Below are 24,240 nucleotides of genomic sequence, written 5' to 3' on the forward strand. Positions count from 1 at the left end.
TGATTTCATTTCCTGGCAGTGATATGCATTTGGCGGAAAAAAAAAAGTCCAACTGATATTCAATTTAAAAGCAAAGTTTTACGCTTCCTGAAATGTGGGGCGCTTTACATGATTTTACTCTTAACCAGACGATGATTCAGAAAAAGGAAGGGGAAATTTCTGCCTAAAAAGTTAGTGCACTCCCTCTTGTCACAAAAATACATTTGCCCTATTTAAATGGTTCTATTTCCTTTGCCAGAGCTTTGCCAAAACCACCAAATTGTGAGAGTAAAAACATAAATTTTATTCTCTGTTCTTTCTGTTACTATATGGTATGTAACCACATTACGTATCACAGATTTTAAAAAATTATATCAATCTTGAAATTTTAAAAGTTAGATCTATAGGAGGCAGTTTATATCGCTTTTAGTTAAACATGCTTTTAATTAAACGCACCCTTCTTGGTTTTTTTAGAGACCTTGAACACTGCTGATGGATATAAAAATGGACAACTTTACTACCCCCTCTGCAGCTCCTCTGGGAAGCGACTGTGACCTCTACGCCCACCACCGCACAGCCAGGATCCTCATGCCTCTGCATTACAGCATCGTCTTCATAATCGGGCTCGTGGGAAACTTGTTGGCCTTGACTGTCATTATTCAAAACAGGAAAAAAATCAACTCTACCACTCTATATTCAACCAATTTGGTGATTTCAGACATACTTTTTACCACTGCTCTGCCTACACGGATGGCCTACTATGCACTGGGCTTTGACTGGAGAATTGGCGAGGCCTTGTGTAGGATAACTGCTCTCGTGTTTTACATCAACACGTACGCAGGCGTGAACTTCATGACCTGCCTGAGCATTGACCGGTTCTTTGCTGTGGTGCACCCCCTGCGGTACAACAAGATGAAAAGAATTGAACATGCAAAATGCATTTGCATATTTGTATGGATTCTCGTATTTGCTCAAACACTCCCACTGCTCATAAAACCTATGTCAAAGCAGGAGGCTGAAAGGACTACGTGCATGGAATATCCAAACTTTGAAGAAACCAAATTTCTTCCCTGGATTCTGCTTGGTGCATGTTTCATAGGATATGTACTTCCGCTCGTAATCATTCTTATCTGCTATTCTCAAATCTGTTGCAAGCTCTTTAAAACTGCCAAACAAAACCCATTAACTGAGAAATCTGGTGTAAACAAAAAGGCTCTCAACACAATTATTTTTATAATTGTTGTGTTTGTTGTCTGTTTCACACCTTATCATGTTGCAATTATTCAACACATGATTAAGAAGCTTCGTTTTCCTGATCTCCTGGAATGTAGCCAAAGATATTCATTCCAGATATCTCTGCACTTTACAGTATGCCTGATGAACTTCAATTGCTGCATGGACCCTTTTATATATTTCTTTGCATGTAAAGGGTACAAGAGAAAGGTCATGAAGATGCTGAAACGTCAAGTCAGTGTATCAATTTCCAGTGCCGTGAAGTCAGCCCCTGAAGAAAACTCACGTGAAATGACGGAAACTCAAATGATGATACATTCCAAGTCTTTAAATGGAAAGTAAAAAGGAATTAAATCTTGGATTTATAGCAAAGTAAACTGTATGACAAACTTTGCAGGACTTTTCTTATAAATCAAAATGATTGTTTAACTTCTAATTAGGATTCTTTTAAATTCCTTTCATTGGGCACTATTTCTCACCTCCGACTTGGAAGTAAATTGATATATATGCATTTTTTTATACTCGAGGACAACATTAAGCAAAGTTCTAATTTGTAAATGAAATACTACACCAAAAGGGAGCGTATTTTAATAACTCACAGTGTAGAAAGAAAAGTTTTGTGTTAATGAAAAATTTAATCATTAATATTTCCTGCCAATAATTTGGCAAAAGAAAAAAAGACTGTTAAAATTGTATATTGCAAAAAAAAAAAAAATTGTATATTGCCAGTGTATAAATGTTAATATTGTACATATTTCTTTTCTTTTTTTTGATAACATATTTCTTCAGTTCATGTTTCTTTCAATCTTAGACTTTATCTCCTCGATAATAAGTTTTTTTGTTTTGTTTTGTTCTGAGTCATAAATTTTTGTTTCAAAAAACTCTTTTGGAATAAAGAGCTGGATGCTACAAAATTATGAGTATGTCCTTCAATGCTCACTGTCAACTCTCAGCAAAAGTTACAGGGAGGATAAAATTAGCAGTAGACAGATTTTGGACAGCAACATTATAATGAGGATGGTGACGAATGCAATGAAAGCTCTTCCCAAACAGCCGGCATAGCATTCAAGGGCCACTGCTCAGGAATAGGACATGGACTTCATGTGGAAGGAGGCACCACTTGCTAAAGTCTTCTTGAGAATAAAAAAATATACAAATAGCCTTGGTTTTTCTTGGGTCCCTAGGGGATGGTTTCTTATTTATACAGAAGTTGACAGTACCCTGTATCTGTATTTCAGTGGTCTGGGTTACCAGAAAGGGTAGGGAGGAAGAGCAGTGGGGTGTAGTTGTCGCTTGCCTAAAGAAGATGGGGAGTAAAATGCAAAACCATACACTTCAGAGTAGCCAGGATTGTTTACAACATTATATATTTGCTCAAATAAATACCTTTTTATGAGTAGCATGACCTCTGCAAGTACAGTCACCCATCTGCCAGCTCAAATTTGCTTTATTGAATCCCCAAATTACCCCAATACAGTATCCATGTTAGCAATGATACCAAATTTGATAACAGAACTAAAGAAATGAAATGCTGTGTCATGAGTCATACTTAAAATTTTTATTAGGCTTTATATCCTGGAAATATTTTCTTTTAAAGTCTTCTCTTACTCATTTTCAACTTTCATCCTGTAAGAAAACTAATCTTAATGGTTGATTCAGCACCATTTACTGAGTGCTTTCTGATTTGTATTTTGTTAATTTCATAGATAGCTAGCTGACCTTAAAAAGCTATTGTCAAAAATAGGCACTGGTCCTTGTTTCACCTTACGGAGACAGGTGAGACCACAAGGATGCAAGTCAGGAACTTAGGGCCTTTCCTTCACTCCATCTAATAAACTTTTCCAAGTGAAGGAGAAAAAAGGGCAAAACACTAAATTTTATGCAGGGTGGCACTTATGTAGTCATTTGAGTTGGATCCCAAAAGAGAAACCATTGTGAAAGTTGCTAAAGGAAAACCAGAAACAAAGCTTCCTGAATTTCAGATCATCTTTATGGCACACTAGCTCTATTACTATGTTCCAGCATAGACTATTGTATGTATAAGCCAACATGCTGTTTCATAGCAGATAAGAGCGTCCTCTCAGTGCTAATGGTCAGTTCTTAAGGTCCTCCAAACAAGGTAGTAAATACCTATGTCACTTGACAAAGGAATGACAGACACACGCTCCTTTCTGAGTAGTTTTCTCCCTCCTTCTTCCACTATACCGCAAGTCTGCGCAAATGATTTTATCCAATCATCAGTAGCCATACTGCCAAAAAGGTAAACTTTAAACCTACTTCCAATTAATCTTTAAAAAAATAAGGTCTGTACTCTAGTCAACTCAGCTATTTGCTCTCCTTCAAAAGGACCTTACTTCCTATTTCATTCATGAAGCCACTGTTCACACACGGCCTTGGGGCACCCTCCCAGTGTCTTGTAGTATTAGTTGGCTTCAGGTTTATTTCCCATGCATTTCCCTCAGGAGTAGGTAAACTTGGAGAACAGGGACAATGCTGTATAATTTTGTGTTCTGTTACAGAAATAAGGAGGTGGCCTTATATATAATACATTATTTGAAAATCACAATCTATAAATATTTTCTCCATCAGTCAGGTGATATATTATTAACAATTTTAAATAATAACAGGTAGCTGGGAAAAATCATCTAGGAAAGCTGATAGTTATATGGCAGCTAACCATATTTACCTCTTCCATAATTTTATTTTTATTTCTAAAAGGATCATTTGATTAATTTAAAAAAACCTCTCAAAGCTACTTAATTTGAGTCAGTATAAACATGTAGACCCTTCAGTGATAGTACAGAATAGATAGTATAGAATAGTAAAGGTTAGATTTTAGAAATGACATCATGTATATATGAAGAGTGCAATAATTCACAAAAATAGTCCATGCATTATGTAATGTCTTCCTTTTCACAATCCTGTGAAACAGGATGAGCAGATTGTATCACCCACACTTTATAAAGAAACCTAAATTCAGAAAAGGTACCTGGTAAATTAGAGGCAGCATCAGGAATGTAACCCTAACTTCATATCCCAGCCATAAAAAAGACAGAACTGAATCACACAGATCCTGAAAAAAGTATTACAAGGCTTGTTTCGTTATAGGCCAGCAGGTGAGCTAACCCTTAAATAGGACAAATAACCAAGAGTAGGTAGATTACAAACTCAGGCTATGAGCTCCCTGAGGATGAGAACGTCGTAGGTTATGTACACAGCACGTGGTACAGAGCCTCGCCCACAGAAGGCTCTCAGACATCCATCTAATTGAATAGCACCTGCTTTGTACTATTACTAACAAAATACTAAAGCCCTACTGAAATATCCGCGAAGTTCTTAATTTTTCAATGAAATGAAAAGAAACACTCTAAATGCTTAATTACATATGCTAGAGAATATGTAATTGTGTAATTGAAGTCAAAGACCCTCTAAGACCCTGCAATATAAACTAGACATATTAAAGAATAGAACTAATTTCCCAAGAAGCCAATTTAAATCTAGATACAGAAATATGTTCTGCTTGAAAACAATTTTATATTTCAAGAGGCAATGGCAGTGACTCCTACCAATCAGTAAAAAGTACCAGGCAATTTTAAAAGAGGAAGCATTGACCTTAAATTAGCCTTTAAAATGGTCTATTTTGGTCACTCTTAGCCCACTGTAATTTGTTATTCTTTGCAAAGCTAAAAACATTTGCTCGTTGACTATTCAGGTAAGAGTGAAAAAATGAAGAGCTGATCTGGTGACAACACAGCCCATTCTTTTGAATCCAGGGAAGACTAAAGGCACTCACGAGAACCGATGTCACTGGAAGCTTGTTTTACGTTAAACTCTAAAGAACTGGTCACTTAAAAAATAATCCTCAAATTTCTACTCAACTAAAAGCTCAATTAGCTGAGAAGGAATGATTACTGACCGTTTTCTATGTGCCACTTTTTCAAGCACCTGACAGGCATTATCTCATTTAATCCTCATTACCTTAAGAGGTGGGTATAACTTTTTCTCCATTTTGCTGATGAGGAAACTGGAGTGCCAGGCCACGGAGACGTGGAGCTGGGGACTCAATCCAGTGTACTACAGGCACTGGCCCCAGTGCCTGTAGCCGGACTTGGAGCACGAGCATGTCACCTCCTACAGAAACATGTTCATTAAGAGACGGCTCCATTCCTCCACTTCCGGTGGCTTCCCAGGCCTCAGACACTTCCCATCACCACATCGGACTTCCAGCTTATCGTCTTTCTCTGCAGGGGCCCCCTGATTTCTCGGCAAACTCAAGCTCCATTCTCTCAGTCACCCACCCCTGATCATCCTCTCTCATCCACGGTATTTGGCCAGTGAACCCTGCTTGGGTTTTCTCCTCTTGCACTCACTCTTGCCCGTCTTTTCTTTGTCCCAAATCATCATCCTAGTCCGGATGTTGGCATCACACACCTAAATTACTACAACTTCTTTCTCACTGGTCCCCTCAACCGGAGTCAGAAACTTTAGCCTTCTTTTCAGGTGCTATAGTGGAAGCCAGCAGATTAATAATAACAGCAATACTAAATAATTCCTAACAATTACATGGCATAATGCTCTAAGCACTTTATATATAATCAAGCCTCACAATAATTCTGTGAGGCTTGTCCCATTACTATCCTTGTTTTACAGATGAGGAAATTATGCTCCAGAGAAGTTCAGTAAATTGCCCAGATCCACACAGCTAGTAAGTGGAGAGACAGGCTCTAGACTCTGGCAGTCCGGCTCCAGGGTCTGTCACTCTTAATCACTACATTGTCTCTCTTAAGCAAGTAGAATTATATGCCCAGGTCCTCAGAGAGCCTTGGAAGAGACACTTACTGCTCGAATATCCTCAACTTCCCTTTGGGGGTGCACATGACTACCTCTGGCCAATGGGTTGGGGGCAAAAATGATATAGGTCACTCACTTCCAGGCTGGAGCTCTGGAGAGCAGCGAGGGATCTTCCATACTGTTCTTCTCTCCTGCCACAGCGACCAGCGAGGTTCTAAGTGGTGGGACCTTTGTCAGCCTGGGTCCCTGAATGAGTAAATGGAGAACTCCCCACCCCTGTACCCTATCCACCTGTGTTGGCCGAGTAGCGCAAATAAGAAATGCATTTATGTATTCAGCCACTGAGATTTCAGGGTTAATTGTGGCCACACACAGGCTAGCCTCTGATCAACACAGTGCTTAACCTACTTAGAATGCAACTGACCAATACAATGAGTGTAAGAAAAGAAAAATGCACACACGATGCAGTTCTCCTGGCAAACAAACATAATCTTCCTTAATCCCAGTTTCATCGTGTCATTTCACGCTCTAGGACTGAGAGTATTTCCCCATGGTCTACCACATGAAGTCCAAATTCCTCTTCCACACTTTCAAGCCTCTGCAACCTCATCTCCCTCCACTGCCCAACATGTACCTTTCAAGATAGTCTAGCTGTGCTGTGAATATAACAAATATTTGGTTCTCCTGGTTGGATTATTCTGCTTCTGCCATTTATTCTTTACACTCATAGTCTAATCATACCTCCTCCTTTAATTCTCCTTTGACTACTCAAAGCCACCCATCTTCCCTTTCCTCAACTTATTTGGCTTTCATACAGCCTATGCCACATAGTTTTAACTTTAAACAAATATTATCTTGAAAACAAAGGGAGAGAAAAAATACACTGGCCTGGAAACCTGGTTCTGGTTTGACTGCATGTCAGCTACATCACCTCTGTCCAGTCTTTCAGCCTTTCTAGATTTCTGTTATCTTATCAACGAAATAACAGCACTACAGAATATGTATGCTCTTTGCTAACCATCAAACAGCCTATGGTCTGTTATTTCACGTGCATCACTCTTATATCCCTCAGCTGAAACATAAACTCCATCAGGGCAGAGACTTGACTTTTACTTCTTCCTATTCTGGGTATCTCCGAGCACAGCACCTTGCATAGAGATAATGTTCAAAAAAATATATGTTGACTACAGGTCATCAAATGTTAGTTGAGGACACTTTATGATTAGTACTATTCAAGTATGTGGATGAGAGGTTTTATTTTTGTGTGTTGTAGTTTGTTAGGCAGCAACAGATAACTAATACATGCTCAGTACTGAAATACTAATCCTGTAAAATACATGAAATCAGAGACTGGAATGACACTTAAATTAGCCAAGATTTCTTTTCCAAAAAGAAAGTTTTCTGTTGAAAGTATAAGAGGAGTGCCACTAGCTTTCCTTTTTCTTCCACATACAAGGAAGCTACAGAGGACTACTCTCATTTATTTAATTTATCCCAGATAATGCATATCCAGACTCTTCAAACTTAGAGAAATCTCTGCAGCACTGTAATTGTTAGAAGGAAGAAACTGTATAAGACGGTCCGTACATGGGAAAATACACGATACGATGTTTCAATAGTTTATCTTCCCCCCAAATTGTAAAGACCTGCTTTCTCTATTTGCACACTTACTACGTTGCTTCTTCTTGTTAACAGTGATCTTCAGCTGTCTTGTCTACTTGAGTGAACTGCAAGTCAGTCCTGGGCAGGAACCACAGCACCTTCCGTCTCACGTGGTATCTACCGCAATGGATCTGAACCAAGAACTCAAGTAATTTTTGATGGGCTTTTAACAGTTTTCTCAGAGTGTGAGAACATTTATTTCTCTTCCCATATCTTGTAAGAATGATTTTTCCCATGCAGGTTGAGAAGAAAAAAAGTGTGTCAGAATGAAACTACACAAAGGCTGCAAAAGGTTTTAATCCTACTCTAAAAAAAGTAACATTTTGATGCGTTCTTACAGCTTCAGTTCCACAATTTTCCCCTTAAGTCCTACAGTGAAACATCTGCTTTTTTTTTAATACGTAGTGAAAATATATGGGGTTACTGCCTGTGTTAGGGTTTAAAAAAAATCAATGCAAACAATATTATTGGTCTATCATATATTATAATCCAATGCAGTCCCTGTTGTGAGTCCCAACACAGGGTAAGGGCTCTACCTGAGACGGGGCCTATGATGGTGCCTGAACCCACGCACTCAGGTCCCCAGAGACCCAGGGAGGGGAGACCCTGGGAGGAGGGAGAGACCCCAGAGGGAGAGAGCCACGGAGAGGCCGGTCAACTGAAGGCAGGGGCAGGGCTGAGAGATACTGTAGGTCTTGGCCTTGAAGAATTTAGAAAGCAAATAGTAAAATGGAAAAGAGAACGAAAAAAAAAGTGTCCCATTAGGGATCCAATTGTCAAATTATTTGAAGTTTGTGTGTTTGACAAAATGCTGATAAGGTGATGGGTAACGTGGTAGTCATTATATTATTCTCTCTGCATTCATGTATGTTTGAAATTTTCTGTAATAAATTTTAAAAAATGGTTAAGTGCAGTCCCCAACACATTTCCCATACTGCTGTTACAATCAGGGGTGGAAGCAGAAATTCAGGAACGGATTCACAGGGGACTGAGAGGGAGAGGCAGGTGGAGGTCACACGGCTGCTGTTTTCCGTCTCTCACCAGTCAGCCGCACAACCCAAGTCATATGGGAAGACAGGAATGGGATACACGGAGCCACATTCATATCCTAGGAGCACAGGGGAGGGTAGTGTCAATGGACCTACAAGAAGTCCTAGTAAGAGATGGCTTTTGGTGACAAAGTCACCAGCAAAGAACAGGTTATACCAGAAATCTGCATGAAAAGATTGTCAGGGTTTCATAAACACACACACACACGGGCAAAGAGCTGCTTCCTTTCCCTTAAACCACATCCCAGTTCAAATCTGAATGTTTCAGATTCAGGTATGTTGCTTTGTACATATACATGTGAGTCAAAGATAAAAGTTAACGTTCTTTTGATTACCAGTTATGTCAGCCAAGGTTCACTTACAGATAATAGAAACCTCTCAAGCTGTTTGGGGCAGAAAAAGATTTAGTATACAGACCTAGGTGTTTGTGAAACTTCTGAAAGGGCCAGAAGGGCAGATCCAGGCTTTGCGTCCAGGAACAGGCTCCTGGAACAACACATAAAGACTGGTCTACCACGAAGACTGCTTCCTCTGCCACATTCAGGATGCTGGGAATCAGGAAGTCATTACGTCATTTCAGCAGAGTCTAGAGATCAGGAAGTTGTCTGAACACTGTAGCCTCTAGGGCCCTGCTGGGTCTGTGGAAATGGACCAGCAAAATGGGCATCTCATATGCTACTGCCTCAGCTCACACTGAACTCAAGCACCATACAAGAACCTAAATCACAGGCAGCACTCTGGATGCGAGGGACTTTAAGAAAGACAGCATTCAGCTTTCCAACCTCTGCTTTATGTGGATATACACTAAGAGGACCCTGGAAAAGATAATGAGCAAGCTAATCCAGGCATATTCACTATACCATAAAAAATATTAAAGTATTCCACCAAAAGGGAGGAAGGAGTGTCTAATTAAAAAGAGAGAGAGAAACTTAAGAGATATCACAACCAAATGCAATACCAAATGTAAAGGGCTTTTTCACAGAGAAAAAATGAATATAGGAGAAATTTGAATATAGTTTTGGTAGTATATAATATTAAGGAATTATAAATAATTTTGTTAGGTTAAAGTAATATGTTTATATAAGTAAACGTTGTTACTTTTTAGACCTTACTTAAATATGGAATATTACGATGTCTAGAAATTGCTGCAAAATGCTTAAAAGTATTTAGTTTTTAGGGGAATAGAATAAGAATAAGGAAGGGGAGCAAAAATGTTAATGATTAATTCTGGGTAATAGGGCTCATTTTATTATTCTCTCTGCTTCTGTGATTGAAATTTCTCATAATAAAAATCTTTAACAGGTTATACCAAAAAAAACAAGGGAAGTACAAATTATTTTCATCTAATGCTTCCTTCAAAATCTTTAATTTTACCACATTATTAAAATAAGTACCATCTTCTATAAAGTAACTAACTTATACTCTTCAAAATGTCAAGAACACAAAAGACAAAGACAGAATGAGGACTGTTCCAGATTAAAGAGTAAAGAGACATAACAACTAAACCTAAGATGTAATTCTGAGATGTCCCATGGACCAGATTTTTTTTTTCTTTTTTGCTACAAAACTGGATAATTGCCAATTTTATGGTAATACATACTGATGTATTCAGGGGTAAAGGGGCATTACATCTCCAACTTGCTCTCAAATGATTCAGAAAAAATACCATGTGTACATAGAGAGAAAATGATAAAGTAAACGTAAAAAACATTAATAACTAGGGCATCTGGGTTTAGGGTCCTATTCCTGTAACTGTCCTATAAGGCCTGAATTATTTCAGAATTTTTTAAAAAAGTATAAAACACAGTGGCAGCACTCGAAGCTCTGAAGAGAAACAGCATAGATTTTTTTCTGTCTATTAAATTAAAATGAATATTAAGAGCTAAATAACTGGAGTACTTCATAGTGCTTCTTCAGATACCATTCCATGGGGGATTATTTTTGTACTTCTCATTTTAGCAGCAAAATTTGAATGTAATCATAAACATTGTCTTTAGAGACTAACATTTACTTTTATAAACATTTGTGACACTGTAGCTGAAAATCCAAATAGGAAGCCTCAGTTTGATGAGTCTATATACTCAAATTACTTTCTAATAGAATGAACAGGTGACCATTAACTAGACTTTTTTTTACCTAAAAAAAAAAAGAAAGCGGCATTGAGGTTGTGTTGCACAGAGGGGCATGTCTGTGCTAAAAGTCAGACAGGCATGAATTTCAGTCTAGGCTCTGCCACTTAAATAGCCGTGACCCTGATGATTCAATCAATTCTCAGAGCCTCCACTTTCTCACAAAGGATACAACCATATCAATATCTACTCTTGCAAGACTGCTGTGGATGTTCATTTAAATCAGGAACATATGTAAAACAGGGCTCTATGGTACAAAATAGTTGTTCAATATTTATTTGTCAAGATAACTAAAGAAAAAGAATAAGTTTTGCTGCCAAAAAAAACCCTCCCAATAGAATGTATAATATTAACATTTCAACACCACTGTATTTTTTCTCCATGCTGTTGCTGATACTAACAAACATATTCTCTGTCTAGTAACTTATTTATACAAAAAATATTTATTAAGGGCCTACTATGAGCTAGGTACTGTTCTAGGTACCAGCATGTGAGAGCTGAAAACAATAAAGATCAAGGTACCCTCATGAATCTTATGTTCTATAAGCCAACATTAAACATTAAATAGGCAAACAACATCAGCTTATGGGAGGGGATAAATTTAAGTATTAATTATGGTTTTATTGCATCCCAGACTGGATCTTTGCCCTCCCAAATAGTCTCTGAACTACTTTAATAATAAACCACCTTTCTGCTAAAGAAGCCAGAGTCGGTTCTATTACTTCAACTAACAGGCATGCCTGTGTCTTGTAACTGAGAAAGCCTCTTTTCCTCTGACCTCAGATAACAGAAGCAAATTAGATACTTCAGAACCCAACATATACCATATACAAAAAAATTCAACCCTAAGATAGGTATGAGATTATTTTTGTGTGTTGTATATTTTGCTATGGTTACCAAGGCGTGGTTAGCATTTTGAATTTTTTTTCTTAGAATAATACAATGATCTGAATCTAAAATCTTTCATAAGGGCAACTTTCCAACCAATGATTAAAAAAAAAAAACAGGAAGTGAATCTTGAATAGAACCAGACTTTGAGTTCCCTTCAGTATTATCTACTCTGCTGTCATCTAGCCTGATTAACAACATTAAACTTTTCACCATCCTATCCTAAGTTAAAGTTATTAACATTTTCACTTCTGTTTGAATAAAACATATTTCCTACCAAACTGGAAATTTTGACATATACTCAAATATTTTAAGTCCTAAGAGGAAGACAGCTAAAATACAGGAATTGAGTAGCAAAGCAACTTACAAAAGCAGAAATGAAAACAGATGTTAAACTTCTTTGAAACAAATTTTTACTAACAGCCTCAACCAAAGCTATTTCAGTCAAGTACTAGAAATATTCTACCTAGTCAAAAGATCTCAAGCTTCATAGGTCATTGGCTCCTCAAGGGTGTGCGCCAACTCTTTTCAAGGTTCTATTTACCACCCACCACCATGCATGGTATGGGATTTCAAAACAGGTGATAAGCTCTGTAAGAGCTTAGTTTAGGTCAGTGGCCCTCCATCAGGGGTAATCTTGCGCCCCAAATGTCATCTGGCACTACCTGGAGACGTTTTTAGCTGTCATGACTGGGCTGGGGTGCTACAGGCATCTGGGGCAGAGGCCAGGGGTGTTACTCAACATCCCACGATGCAAAGGACAGTCCCCCACGGCAAAGAACTGTGCGGCCAAAAGCGCCAGCTGAGGCTGAGAAAACTCTGGTTTAGGGTAACTGTATCGCTGCCCTTCACATTCAAATATAAAATCACTGATCGTGTGGCTTTACATACCTTCTGATGACAGCTTACAAAGTCTTTCAAACAAGATACAGTACATTAAATCCGTTCCCTGGAAAGATGCTCTGGCCACTGAAACTATCAATGAAATCCCTGCAGTGTAAAAAACCTGAGTCTCCTTTCACAATCAACCAGCAATCTCCAAGGGTAAGAAACTCACTATTTAGGCCACTTAATTTGATTTGGAAGACACTGGGCTTCAAACATTACTAATATCTTGATCATTTCTAATCATTCCTTAGACAATGTCAAATACACAAGTGAAGTAACAGAAGCCACTTCTTTTCCTTATGCATCTTCTAATATCATCATGATTTTTCTTTCGCCACTTTACAGAAAATGGTGCTCAAGGTTTCTGAGCCTGTTTCCTCAAAGGAGACGACAGTTCCCACCGTACAGAGGGTTACAGTGACATCAGTGTGTGGGCAGAGTGCCTGGACAGGCATGGCGTGTGCTGATTCCTGATGCATGACATCAGACACACAGCATTAGACACCCGGAAACTAAACTGATGGGAAGTTTGAGAACTTTTTGGTTAAGAAAAGAGCTATTCTGAGAATATAAGAATGAATGGATTATATGTTTTTCTTTAGGTAAGATCCTGGGAATGATTTTATAAATCTACAACATTTCAATCCTTTAAACATATCATTGAACTCAAATTTGAAATTCATTTTTTACATTTTTCTTGTAACAGCTTTGAGGTGACTTACAAAAAAAAAAAAAAAAGAAGAAGGAAGAGAAAAGAAAAGAAAGGAAAGGGCATTAAGGACTTCCCTGGTGGTCCAGTGGGTAAGACTCCATGTTCCCAATGCAGGGGACCCAGGTTTGATCCCTGGTCGGGGAACTAGATCCCGCATGCTGCAACTAAGAAGCCCGCGTGCTGCAAGGAAGATCCCACGTGCCACAACTAAGTCCCAGCGCAGCCAAAATAAATAAATAAAATATAATTTAAAAAAAAAAAAAGAAGAAAGGAAAGGGCATTAGTACAAAAGAAAAATTGAAGTAACTAGCATGTGGCAGATCAAAATTTCCGTTGCAGCCAGGTCTCTCTGGTGTTCAAGAACCCTCTTTTCACTGCTCCATGCCGTCTCCCAGCTGCTCCACGCTGAGGGAGCTTTAATAAAAGAGAGTAAGATTTTGTTCCTAAAAGCACTAAGTTGAGAGAGGGGTCAATTAGGTAAACAATTACAAAACCAAGTAATAAATATTATACGTAACTTGTAAGCATAAAGTCATCTGTGAGCACAGAGGAAGGCGTGATCACTTCTGGCTGGGGTAGGGTTTCATAGAGTAGAGATGTCCAAGGTGAGCCTTGCAGGTCAAGCAGAATTTTGCCAGCCAAAGGGGAGAAATGATGTTGTGCTCAGAACTGTCTGATTTATTAATAAATTGATTCAGAGATGTGAAATGACAAGGGGTGACAGACGGTGGTACATAATGTGATTAGGCTGGTGTGAGGAGCACAAGGTGGGGAATGACAGTGAACGAGGCTGGAAAGGTTGGTGGGAACTCAACTCCGACGTGTCTCACTAACAAGTTAAACTTTACAGAACAGCAGTAGGAAGTCACAACTTTATGACGCTGTAAAGGAATAAGATAAGATCTTTTTGGAGATAAAATTACGGAGGTGGGGGGACAGTGCAGATGATAGCTTTGAGTTGGTGACAGGAAGAACAGTTGGGAGGCTAACTGCAATAGTCCAAACAAAAGGAGATGAACTGGAATCCAAAGACCAATGGCTTTTCATTCATTTATTTACACTATCTACCCGCCCACCATCCGTTCACCCATTCATCCACCCACCCATCCAACACAGTGCCGACTACGTGGCAGCCACTATGCTAACTGAGGCACAATCAGTAGGTAAGACCAGCACGGTCTCCCGCTTGCACAGAGCTGACATGCTAGTGTAGGCGACAGAGAGTAAATGGTCTACTACACAATTATTTAATCTCTGCGGTGACAAGTGTTACGAGAAATGTTCTAAGAAAGCACATCACAAGAGACTGTGACCTAATTGCAGGGTGGGGATGGTCAAAGAAAGCTTCTTTGAGAAGTGTCCTTTAAGCCCTTCCCGAAGTCCTGGAGTCTGGGCTATTTATTATCTCACACCTCTCATTCTAAATAAAAATTTGAGAAACTTCTCTTTCATTAGTCAACTTCGCTTTTGTGCAGTCACATTAAAGTACCTACTTCCTAAAATCCCTGGTAGGTCTAACCAAACCAGTAGGTACTGCTGGGAGGGGAGAGGAGGACTGAGGCTAAACGGAGCAGGGTGGGCAGAAGCTAAAAGATAAGAGAAGGGGAAAGAGGAGAGAGTGGGGATTGTGGGAAAAGGAGTAGGGGGATAACAGGGCTCAAGCTCCAAAGGCTTTAGCTACACAACAGCAGACTTTATAAAGAGGGACTCGTTAAGGAAAGAACGTCTAAATCTTTGTTGTGACCAACACTCAGAAACATAATCTTCTGCAGACTGATAAACATGATGAACTAGCAGCCTGTCAACTTCCACTGCTTTATCTTGATTTCGAGGCATTCTATTTTTAGAGTGGAGTAATCTAGGTCAAAATTCCCACTGACTTATATGTCAAGATTGGCAGATTTCTTAGCCTCTCTGAGAATCAGTTTTCTTACCAATAAAATGAGATAATCATACCAATTTCACAAAGTACTTTCTAAAATGGGAATCAAAAGAGGTAAGATATTTAAAATATCTATTAGTTCAACTCATCTAATCTATTAATCTAAACACATTAATGTGATCACTTCAAATCCGGAGGCCCTGGCAGCTCTATCTTTGAGAAATATCACTTTACTTCTAAAGTAAAGGCACTGGACATTATTCAAGCTGTGATGATTATTTACGTGTTGAATATTTAGCCCAAGTTCAAACCAGAGGGACAAGTAATTTACAAAGCTAACTGTCATTTATTGTTAACTCTGCCCACAATACCCACTTCCCTTAAAATATCCCAAACGGTTGATGTTCAAGATGCCCACAGATGATTATAGGTGTGCTGCTACTCTCCAACTGGCCCTCAGCTGGAGAGAACCCAACCCCTTAGCACTTTTTTTTTTTTTTAATATTTATTTATTTATTTATGGCTGTGTTGGGTCTTCGTTTCTGTGCGCGGGCTTTCTCTAGTTGTGGCAAGCGGGGGCCACTCTTCATCGCGGTGCGCGGGCCTCTCACTATCGCGGCCTCTCCCGTTGCGGAGCACAGGCTCCAGACGCGCAGGCTCAGTAGCTGTGGCTCACGGGCCTAGTTGCTCCGCGGCATGTGGGATCCTCCCAGACCAGGGCTCGAACCCGTGTCCCCTGCATTGGCAGGCAGACTCTCAACCACTGCGCCACCAGGGAAGCCCCCTTAGCACTTTTGAGATTAAAAGTTAACACTACCTCTTGGTACCAACTGTTACTACGGTAACAGTGGGGTCCAAATGAAAGTCTCATTTAGAGCAACAAAATTAAGAAAGAATTACATTAAATATCTATGACTGATTTTTAAAAATAGGTCTAAATAACCAAGTCAGTCCACCAAATAAATATGGTAGCACCGTAATATTTGTTTCTTAGCCTCCTGAATTGGCTGTACCCAGTCCTAAAAAGTTTTATCCTTTGCAATGTCATGAGGCAGAATTAGACCTATGTCAAACATATAATCTGATCATCAAGGACATCAGGAAAGGTCCCTCTATGATAAGACTAACAGGAAATTTATCCTGCTGGAAACTGGGTATTTGCAAAAATGAGAAGAACAATAAATTCCCGTAGACAGATCCTGAGACTGAGCAGGCCCCTCCCTGCTCCTTTCCCACCAGCACTCCAGCAGATTACAGTGACCGGTGTGGAGATGCCTAAGACACAATTTGCAAAGAAATAGAGAACGAGCCTTGAAAAGATGCTCACAGCTGCTGGGATTGGGTGAGAAGAGTAGAGTAGTAACTAACTTGGCAAACCTGAGAAAACTAAATACTAAAGCAGCCATGGTGAAATCTGAGATGCAAACTGATTAACACCCAAGCTTCCCAAGGGCTGCAGGATCAGTGGCACTGCATTTTTCCAGAACTGCGAAGAGGCAGTCAGGGCACTGATCCCCTCCCAGCACTCTGTCCACCTGCTGACTGCCCCTCTCCATCCTGGCACACAACTCAGGGTGGGGTTATTATCTAGAAATGGTAACAAGGAGGGTCTTGCGACTAGGGGACTCCTATGCACGGTTGAGAATACAAATACAATACTAGAAATCAAAGTTTATGTATGAAATGTTGAGACTCCCAGACCTACACCCTACAGGTAGTAGGCTGAAGAGCATGCCCTGAGGAATCTGACAGTTCATGAGGGAAAACAAGGCATATATTTATAGACCCTGATATTGTGAGTTCACAGTGGAACATCCCAATGAGGGGACCCTACCATGAAGTCCATAAGGGTCATTCAGCCCCTCGCACACAATCCGTTTTTTCAATCAGCTTTTTTAGAAACTGGCTCTTAAATATAAACAGATAGCCAAAGGTTCAGAGATATTTAAGGAAAGCCCCTAACATCAAAAGCAGAAAACAAGGAGGAAAAAAGAAACTCAGAAGAAACAAACCGTGCAGGGAAATGAAAACCCTGAGGCAGGGGGAGGATTATCTTTAATATCATGAAAGATACAAGAAAAAAGACTACATCTATGAAACAAAAACAGGATGCCAGCAAAAATGAATATTGAAAAACTAAAAAAGAACTAATGGAAATTAAAACTAGAATAGCAAAAATATTTAAAAGGTACTCAATAGATGAAAAGGTACTTAATGTCATTAGTCGTAAAGGAAATACAAACTAAAACCACAATAATATATCACTACACATCCGCTAGAATGACTGAAATGGAAAGGACTGCTAACCCTCTTGGTACACCCGTGCCGGGGGAATCAGCTGTCAAGTCACGCAGACACTCGGGCAGCTTCATGGTGAGGGACTGAGGCTTCCCGCCAACAGCCATGTGAGCGCGCTACTTTGGAAGAGGGTCTTCCAGTCGAGTCAGGCCTCCAAACCACCATGGTCCCTGCTGGCATTCTGACTCCAAGCACATGACAGACCCAGGGCCAGGGTCACCCGGCTAAGCTGCTCCCAAACTCCTGACCCACAGGGAAAGTGGCAGCATCTGCCAAAGCTAAACATATGTACCCCTTACAATTCAGCTTTCAACTCCTAGATGTACACCCAACAGAAATGTATACATACACACAACAGAAGACATGTTCAAGGGTGTTCACAGCAACAGTGTCTATCATCATCCCAAATCAGAAACAATACCAATGTCCATCAACAACAGGATGAATAAACAGCAGTAATTCATACGACAAAACACACTATGCAAGGATAAATAAAGCATGAACTACTGCAAAGTGCAGCAACATCAACACGATACTGAGAGAAAGACACTAGGTATAGCAGTCCACATTTCCACTTATATAGAGGTCAAAGCCAGACAAAATTAGACCAGGGCTAAAAGTCAGGATAGACCTTGGGGAGGAAGTAGTAACTGGGAGGCAGCACAAGTGGGTCTTTCAGGAGGCAGGCGATGTTCTATTTTTCCATCTGGATAGTGTTTAGAAGGGTGTCACTCTGCAAAAATTCAGTAGGCTCCGAACTTAGGATATGTACATTTTTCCATGTACATGTTGTACTTCAATAAAAGTTTATATTAAAATGATAATTAGAATTAGAAGACAGAGCCCAAGACATCTCCTAGCAAGGAGAACAAAAAGACAAAAAGAAAAAGGAGAGAAGGAAAAAAAAAAGATTAAAACTAGACTTGTCCAAGAGGCTGAACACCCGTATAGTACGATTTTTCAGAAAGAGAGAACCAAGAAAATAGAAGGGAAATAATCAAAATAATTCAGGAAAAATTCAAAAAGAGAATGTCTGACTTCCCTGATTGACAGTGTCCACCAGGTGTAGAACCAAAAGAGATAAAAGCACCTCATTACAAACTGTCACAAAGTATTAATAAGCAGATCTCCACTCAATCTGTCAACAGCAACACTGCAAGGTTGGTACTGGTGACAAGAGGTAGCATTCCCTCACCTATTTCTTCCTTTACATCCTCCCTCCCCAACTCAGACAAATTACCATATAAAAAAAACTGCTTCTTCTCAATATTGTTTATTTCTAAGAGTTTGAAGGTGAATCCCCAATTAGCCTGCATGCCTGATGGGATGTCAGCAAACAGGAATGGGTAACAAATGGGCTCTGTGGTGACTGGGTTTTCTATCCTGGGGGGGCTCACTGCCCCAGGGATCTGCTCTGACATTGCCAAAATGTTTAATACGCCTCAGGGGAGCACAAGTTCAGAGGCCAAACTAACTAGGCATCCTTAGAATACAATCACAACGAAAGAGAAAGAACAAACTGAACAATATTACTAATGAAAGCAGAATTTTAATAATAGATGAACCCCAAGTTATAATATGTATTAATATCTATACTAATATAAGAGAAAATATTAAAAATATGAAATCAGACTACATGGAAACATTAAATATGAAAAACTTAACAGATGGGACAAATACAGGTGAAGAACAAATTACCAAGCTAGAAAAATAAACTAAGGGATCCTACCAGAAGTCAGCATAAGAGGCTGAACAGGGAGAAGACATGGAGGTAACACGTTCAAAAAAACAGTAAGTCATTTAAAGAAGGCACACATATTTCAACTAAAGGTCTCTTAGCCATACAGTTGAGATAAAAATAACCTACACATAGACACATTATGGTGATATTTAAGAAAGACAAGGGGAAATTCTAAAAACTTCCAAAGGCAAAGAATAAACAATTGACAAAGGGATAAGATCAACCTCAAATTTCTCAAAAGACACAGGGGATTCAATAAGATAGTACAGTGATACTATTAAAAATATTGAAGAAAGAGAACTTCAACCTAGAAATTTTGTATATCCAACTTATTTAAAAGTGATAGCAAACAAAAAAATATCTTTATGTATACTCAAAGGACTCAAAGCTTTGCCACACACTGTGAAAATACTCGTGGAAAGAGTACTCCACATGTAAACTGATACAGCCACTATGGAGAACAGTATTGAGGTTCCTTAAAAAACTAAACATAGAATTACCATATGACCAAGCAATCCCGCTACCGGGCATATACCCAGAGAAAACCATAATTCAAAAAGACACATGCACCCCAATGTTCATTGCAGCACTACTTACAATAGCCAAGTCATGGAAGCAACCTAAATGCCCACTGACAGATGAATGGATAAAGAAGATGTGGTACATATATACAATGGAATATTACTCAGCCATAAAAAGGAACGAAATTGGGTCATTTGTAGTGAGGTGCATGGACCTAGAGTCTGTCATACAGAGTGAAGTGAGTCAGAAAGAGAAAAACAAATATCGTATATTAACGCATATATGTGGAATCTAGAAAAATGGTACAGATGAACCAGTTTGCAAGGCAGAAATAGAGACACAGATGTAGAGAACAATCGTATGGACACCAAGGGGGGAAAGCGGGGGGCGGGGGGAGGGTGGGATGAATTGGGAGATTGGGATTGACATATATACACTAACATTATGTATAAGACAGATAACTAGTAAGAACCTGCTGTATAAAAGTAAATAAATAGGGCTTCCCTGGTGGCGCAGTAGTTGAGAATCTGCCTGTTAATGCAGGGGACACGGGTTCGACCCCTGGTCTGGGAAGATCCCACATGCCGCGGAGCAACTAGGCCTGTGAGCCACAACTACTGAGCCTGCACGTCTGGAGCCTGTGCTCCGCAACAAGAGAGGCCACGATAATGAGAGGCCCGCGCACTGCGATGAAGAGTGGGCCCCACTTGCCGCAACTAGAGAAAGCCCTCGCACAGAAACGAAGACCCAACACAGCCAAAAATAAATAAATAAATAAATTAATTAATTAAAGTTTAAAAAAAAGTAAATAAATTAAAAAAAAGAAAAGAAAAAGAAAAAAAGAAAGAGTATCCCACTAAGAATTAAGAGGGAACTACAGAAAGCTGAAGTTAAGGGTGATCAAAAAGGAGAAATAGACAAATCCACAACTGGAGTTCAAGTATTCAACATTCCTTGTTCTGTAACTAACAAAACAAGTGGACAGAAAACCACTCAGGATACAGAAAACATAAAAAACACATCAACCAACATGACCTAATTGACATTCATAGAACACACTATCCAACAACATCAGAATACACACACTTTTTAAGTGCATTTGGAATATTCAGCAAGGTAGACCAAGAAACAAACTTCAACAAACTTAAAAGAATTGGAATTGTACAAAGTAGGCTCTCTGACTACACAGAATTAAATTAGCATTCAATACCAGAAATGTATTTGGAAAATCCTGGAAATTAAAAACTTTTTTGAATAGTCCATGAATTAAAGAAGAAGTCATACGGGATGTTGGAAAATATTTTTAATTGAATGAAAATAAAAACAACATAAAACTTGTGGGATGCAGCTAAAGCAGTGCGTAAAGAGAATTGTGAAGTATTGAATACATCTAATATTGAATATTAGAAAAGCAAGGTCTAAATCAATGGTCTAGACTTCTATTTTAAGAAAGTAGATAAAGAGGATCAAATTAACTCAAAGCAAGCAGAAGGAAGGAAATAATGATAGGAGCAAAAATCTATGACACTGAAAAGTGAAAGTAGAGAAGAATCACTGAAACTGTTTTTTTTTTTTTTTCTTGTAAAGACTTTATTCTTTCTAGAGCAGTTTTAGGTTCACAGCAAAATTGAAAGGAAGGCACAGAGATATCCCACACACATGCATAGCCTCTGCATTATCATTTGTTAAAAACTGATGGACCTATACTGACATAACATTATCTTTCAGTTCGTAACTTACATTATGGGTCACTCTTGGCAGACATTCTATAGGCTTAGACAAATGTATAATAACATATGTCCACCACTTTGGTATTGTATAGAGTACTTCCACTGACCTAAAAATCCTCTGTGTTCTCCCTAATCATTCCTCCCTTCCCCTTAACCCCTGACAACCACTGATCTTTTTACTGTTTCCATAGTTTTGACTTTTCCCAGAATGTTACATATTTGGAATCATACAGTATGTAGCCTTTTCCGATTGCTTTCTTTCACTTAGTGATATACATTAAGGGTCCGCCATGTCTTTTCATGGCTTGTTTATTTCTTGTTAGCATTGAATAATTCCATTGTCTGGACAAACCACAGTTTGTCCATTCACCTATTCAAGGACATCTTGGTTGCTTCCAAGTTTTTGTAATTATAAGTAAACCTACAAAAAAATCCGTGTGTGTATAAATATCTGTGTGTATATAAGCATCCACATAGTTCTTCAGACTTGTTAATATGTAAAAGAAACTGAATTCACAGAGGAATAAAACAAAAACAAAAACACGCACCAAAAAAGAAAACTCCAGGCCCAGATGGCTTCACTGGCAAAATCTACGAAATATTTAGGAAAAAAATTATACTTATCCTATACAAACACTTCAAGAAAATGCACAGAAGGCAACATGTCCCAGACCAGCACTAACTTCATACCAAAACCAGACAAAGATATTACAAGAAAATTACAGACCGATGTTACACATGAATATACACACAAAAGTTCTCAACAAAATATTAGCAAATCAAATCTAGAATATATAAAAGGGATAATACATCAAGTGGAGTTTATCACAGGAATGTAAGATTGGTTCAACATTCAAAAATAAATGTAATTCTCCATAAAGCAGTCTAAATAAGAAAAACCATACACCATATCAACAGATGCAAAACAATTTTGACAAAATTCAGTTTATTCAAGGTAAAGAACTCTAGGCAAACTATAAACTAAAAGAGACTTCCTCAAACTGATAAAGAGCATCTAGGAAATAGCTCTGCTAACATGCTTAATGATGACCGAATGTTTTCCCCCTAAGATCTGGAACAAGACAAGGATGTCAACCCTCTCTACCTAATCAACATCATACTGGATTGTCTTTGTCAGTGGAATAAGGCAAGAAAATGAATAAAAAGGCTTACAGATTGGAAAGGAAGAAACAAAAATGTCTATTCTCAGACAACATGAATATCTACATAGAAAATCCTAAAGGATCTCCAAAAAAAAAAAAAAAAAAAAAGCTACTAGAACAGCTCTGTGAGAAAGTAGAATGCTGAATGTTGGGTACCAAGGACTGAAAAGAGAGTAGGAAATGGGGAGTTACTGTTTAATGGGTGTAGTTTCAGTTTTGTAAGATGAAAAAGTTACAAAGATCTGTTGAACAACAATGTGAATATATATAACAAGACTTAACTGCACACTTAAATGGTTAAGATGATAAATTTTATATTATGTGGGTTTTACCACAATTAAAAAAAAAAAAGCAATAGAAAGCCAGGTTTCTGTTTTAAGCATGGCCATGACTTGGTTATATTTGAATTGTAAAATGATCATTTTTGTGCCTTTGACCCACTGATGTAATGAAATACATGATATATGCTAATAGGTATTGATATCTTTACACCGAACTATTTCAGTATTCCTGGAATAAATCTTACTTGAAAAAAAAAATCAATTGTATTTCTATATACTAGCAAGGAACCATTGAAAAATTTTTTTAAATTTATATAACATTTGCCGGGACTTCCCTGGTGGCACAGTGGTTAAGAATCCGCCTGTCAATGCAGGGGGCACAGGTTCGAGCCCTGGTCCGGGAAGATCCCACGTGCTGCGGAGCAACTAAGCCCGTGCGCCACAACTACTGAGCATGTGCTCTAGAGCCCATGAGCCACAACTACTGAGCCTGTGTGCTGCAACTACTGAAGCCCACACGCCTAGAGCCCGTGCTCCACAACAAAAGAGAAGCCACCACAATGAGAAGCCCGCGCACCGCAACGAAGAGTAGCCCCCGCTCGGCGCAACTAGAGAAACCCCACGTGCAGGAACGAAGACCCAGTGCAGCCAAAAATAAATAAAATTAATAAATAAATTAATTAATTAATTAACATTTACCATGACACCAAAAACTATAAAGTACTTAGATATGAATCTAAAAAAAGTGTGCAAAACTTGTATGCTCTAAACTATAAACACTGAAAAGAGAAATTTTTTAAAAAACAGACCTAAATAAATGGAGACAGAACATGTGCATGGATTAGAAGACTCAATGTTGTTTAAATGTCAGTTTTCTTCAAATTGATGTATAAAGTCAATGCAATCCCAGGGAAATCCCCAGCAGGCTTTTGGGGTAGAAACCAACAAACTGATTTTAAAATTTATAATGATAAACAAAAAAACCAGAATAGCCAAAGCAATTTTGAAAAATAAAAAACTCTGAAGCCTCACAATATCTGTAATCTCAAGATTTAGAAGGCTACAATAACCAAGACAGTGTGCTATTGAGGAAAGCATAAACATAAATGTCAGTGAGACTGAATACAGAATCCAGAAACAGACCCATATGTACATGGTCAAGTAACTTTTGACAAAGGTTCCAAGGTAATTCTGTTTAAAAAGGATACTCTTTTCAACAAAAGGGGCTAGAACAACTGGATATTCTTACAAATGACTTTCAACTCATAATTTGTACCATATATAAATTAATT

The 24,240-nt window shown here is 38.7% G+C and overlaps 2 protein-coding genes across 4 annotated transcripts in view; one reads left to right on the top strand and one right to left on the bottom strand.

The window, feature by feature from the left end:
* The window catches only part of GPR183 (G protein-coupled receptor 183), a 28,902-nt gene extending 13,205 nt beyond the window's left edge, over positions 1–15,697 (top strand). The window contains exon 2 of the mRNA XM_082434685.1: positions 454–15,697. Coding sequence (XP_082290811.1) covers positions 472–1,554 — 1,083 coding nt within the window. The 5' untranslated portion in view covers positions 454–471 and the 3' untranslated portion in view covers positions 1,555–15,697. The remainder of the gene's footprint in view (positions 1–453) is intronic.
* Positions 1–24,240, bottom strand: part of UBAC2 (UBA domain containing 2) — a 161,803-nt gene that overhangs the window by 80,705 nt on the left and 56,858 nt on the right. The gene's annotated exons all lie outside the window — the stretch shown is intronic.

Source organism: Balaenoptera physalus (genome assembly GCF_965194825.1).
Source record: "Balaenoptera physalus genome assembly, chromosome: 18".
NCBI lineage: Eukaryota > Metazoa > Chordata > Mammalia > Artiodactyla > Balaenopteridae > Balaenoptera > Balaenoptera physalus.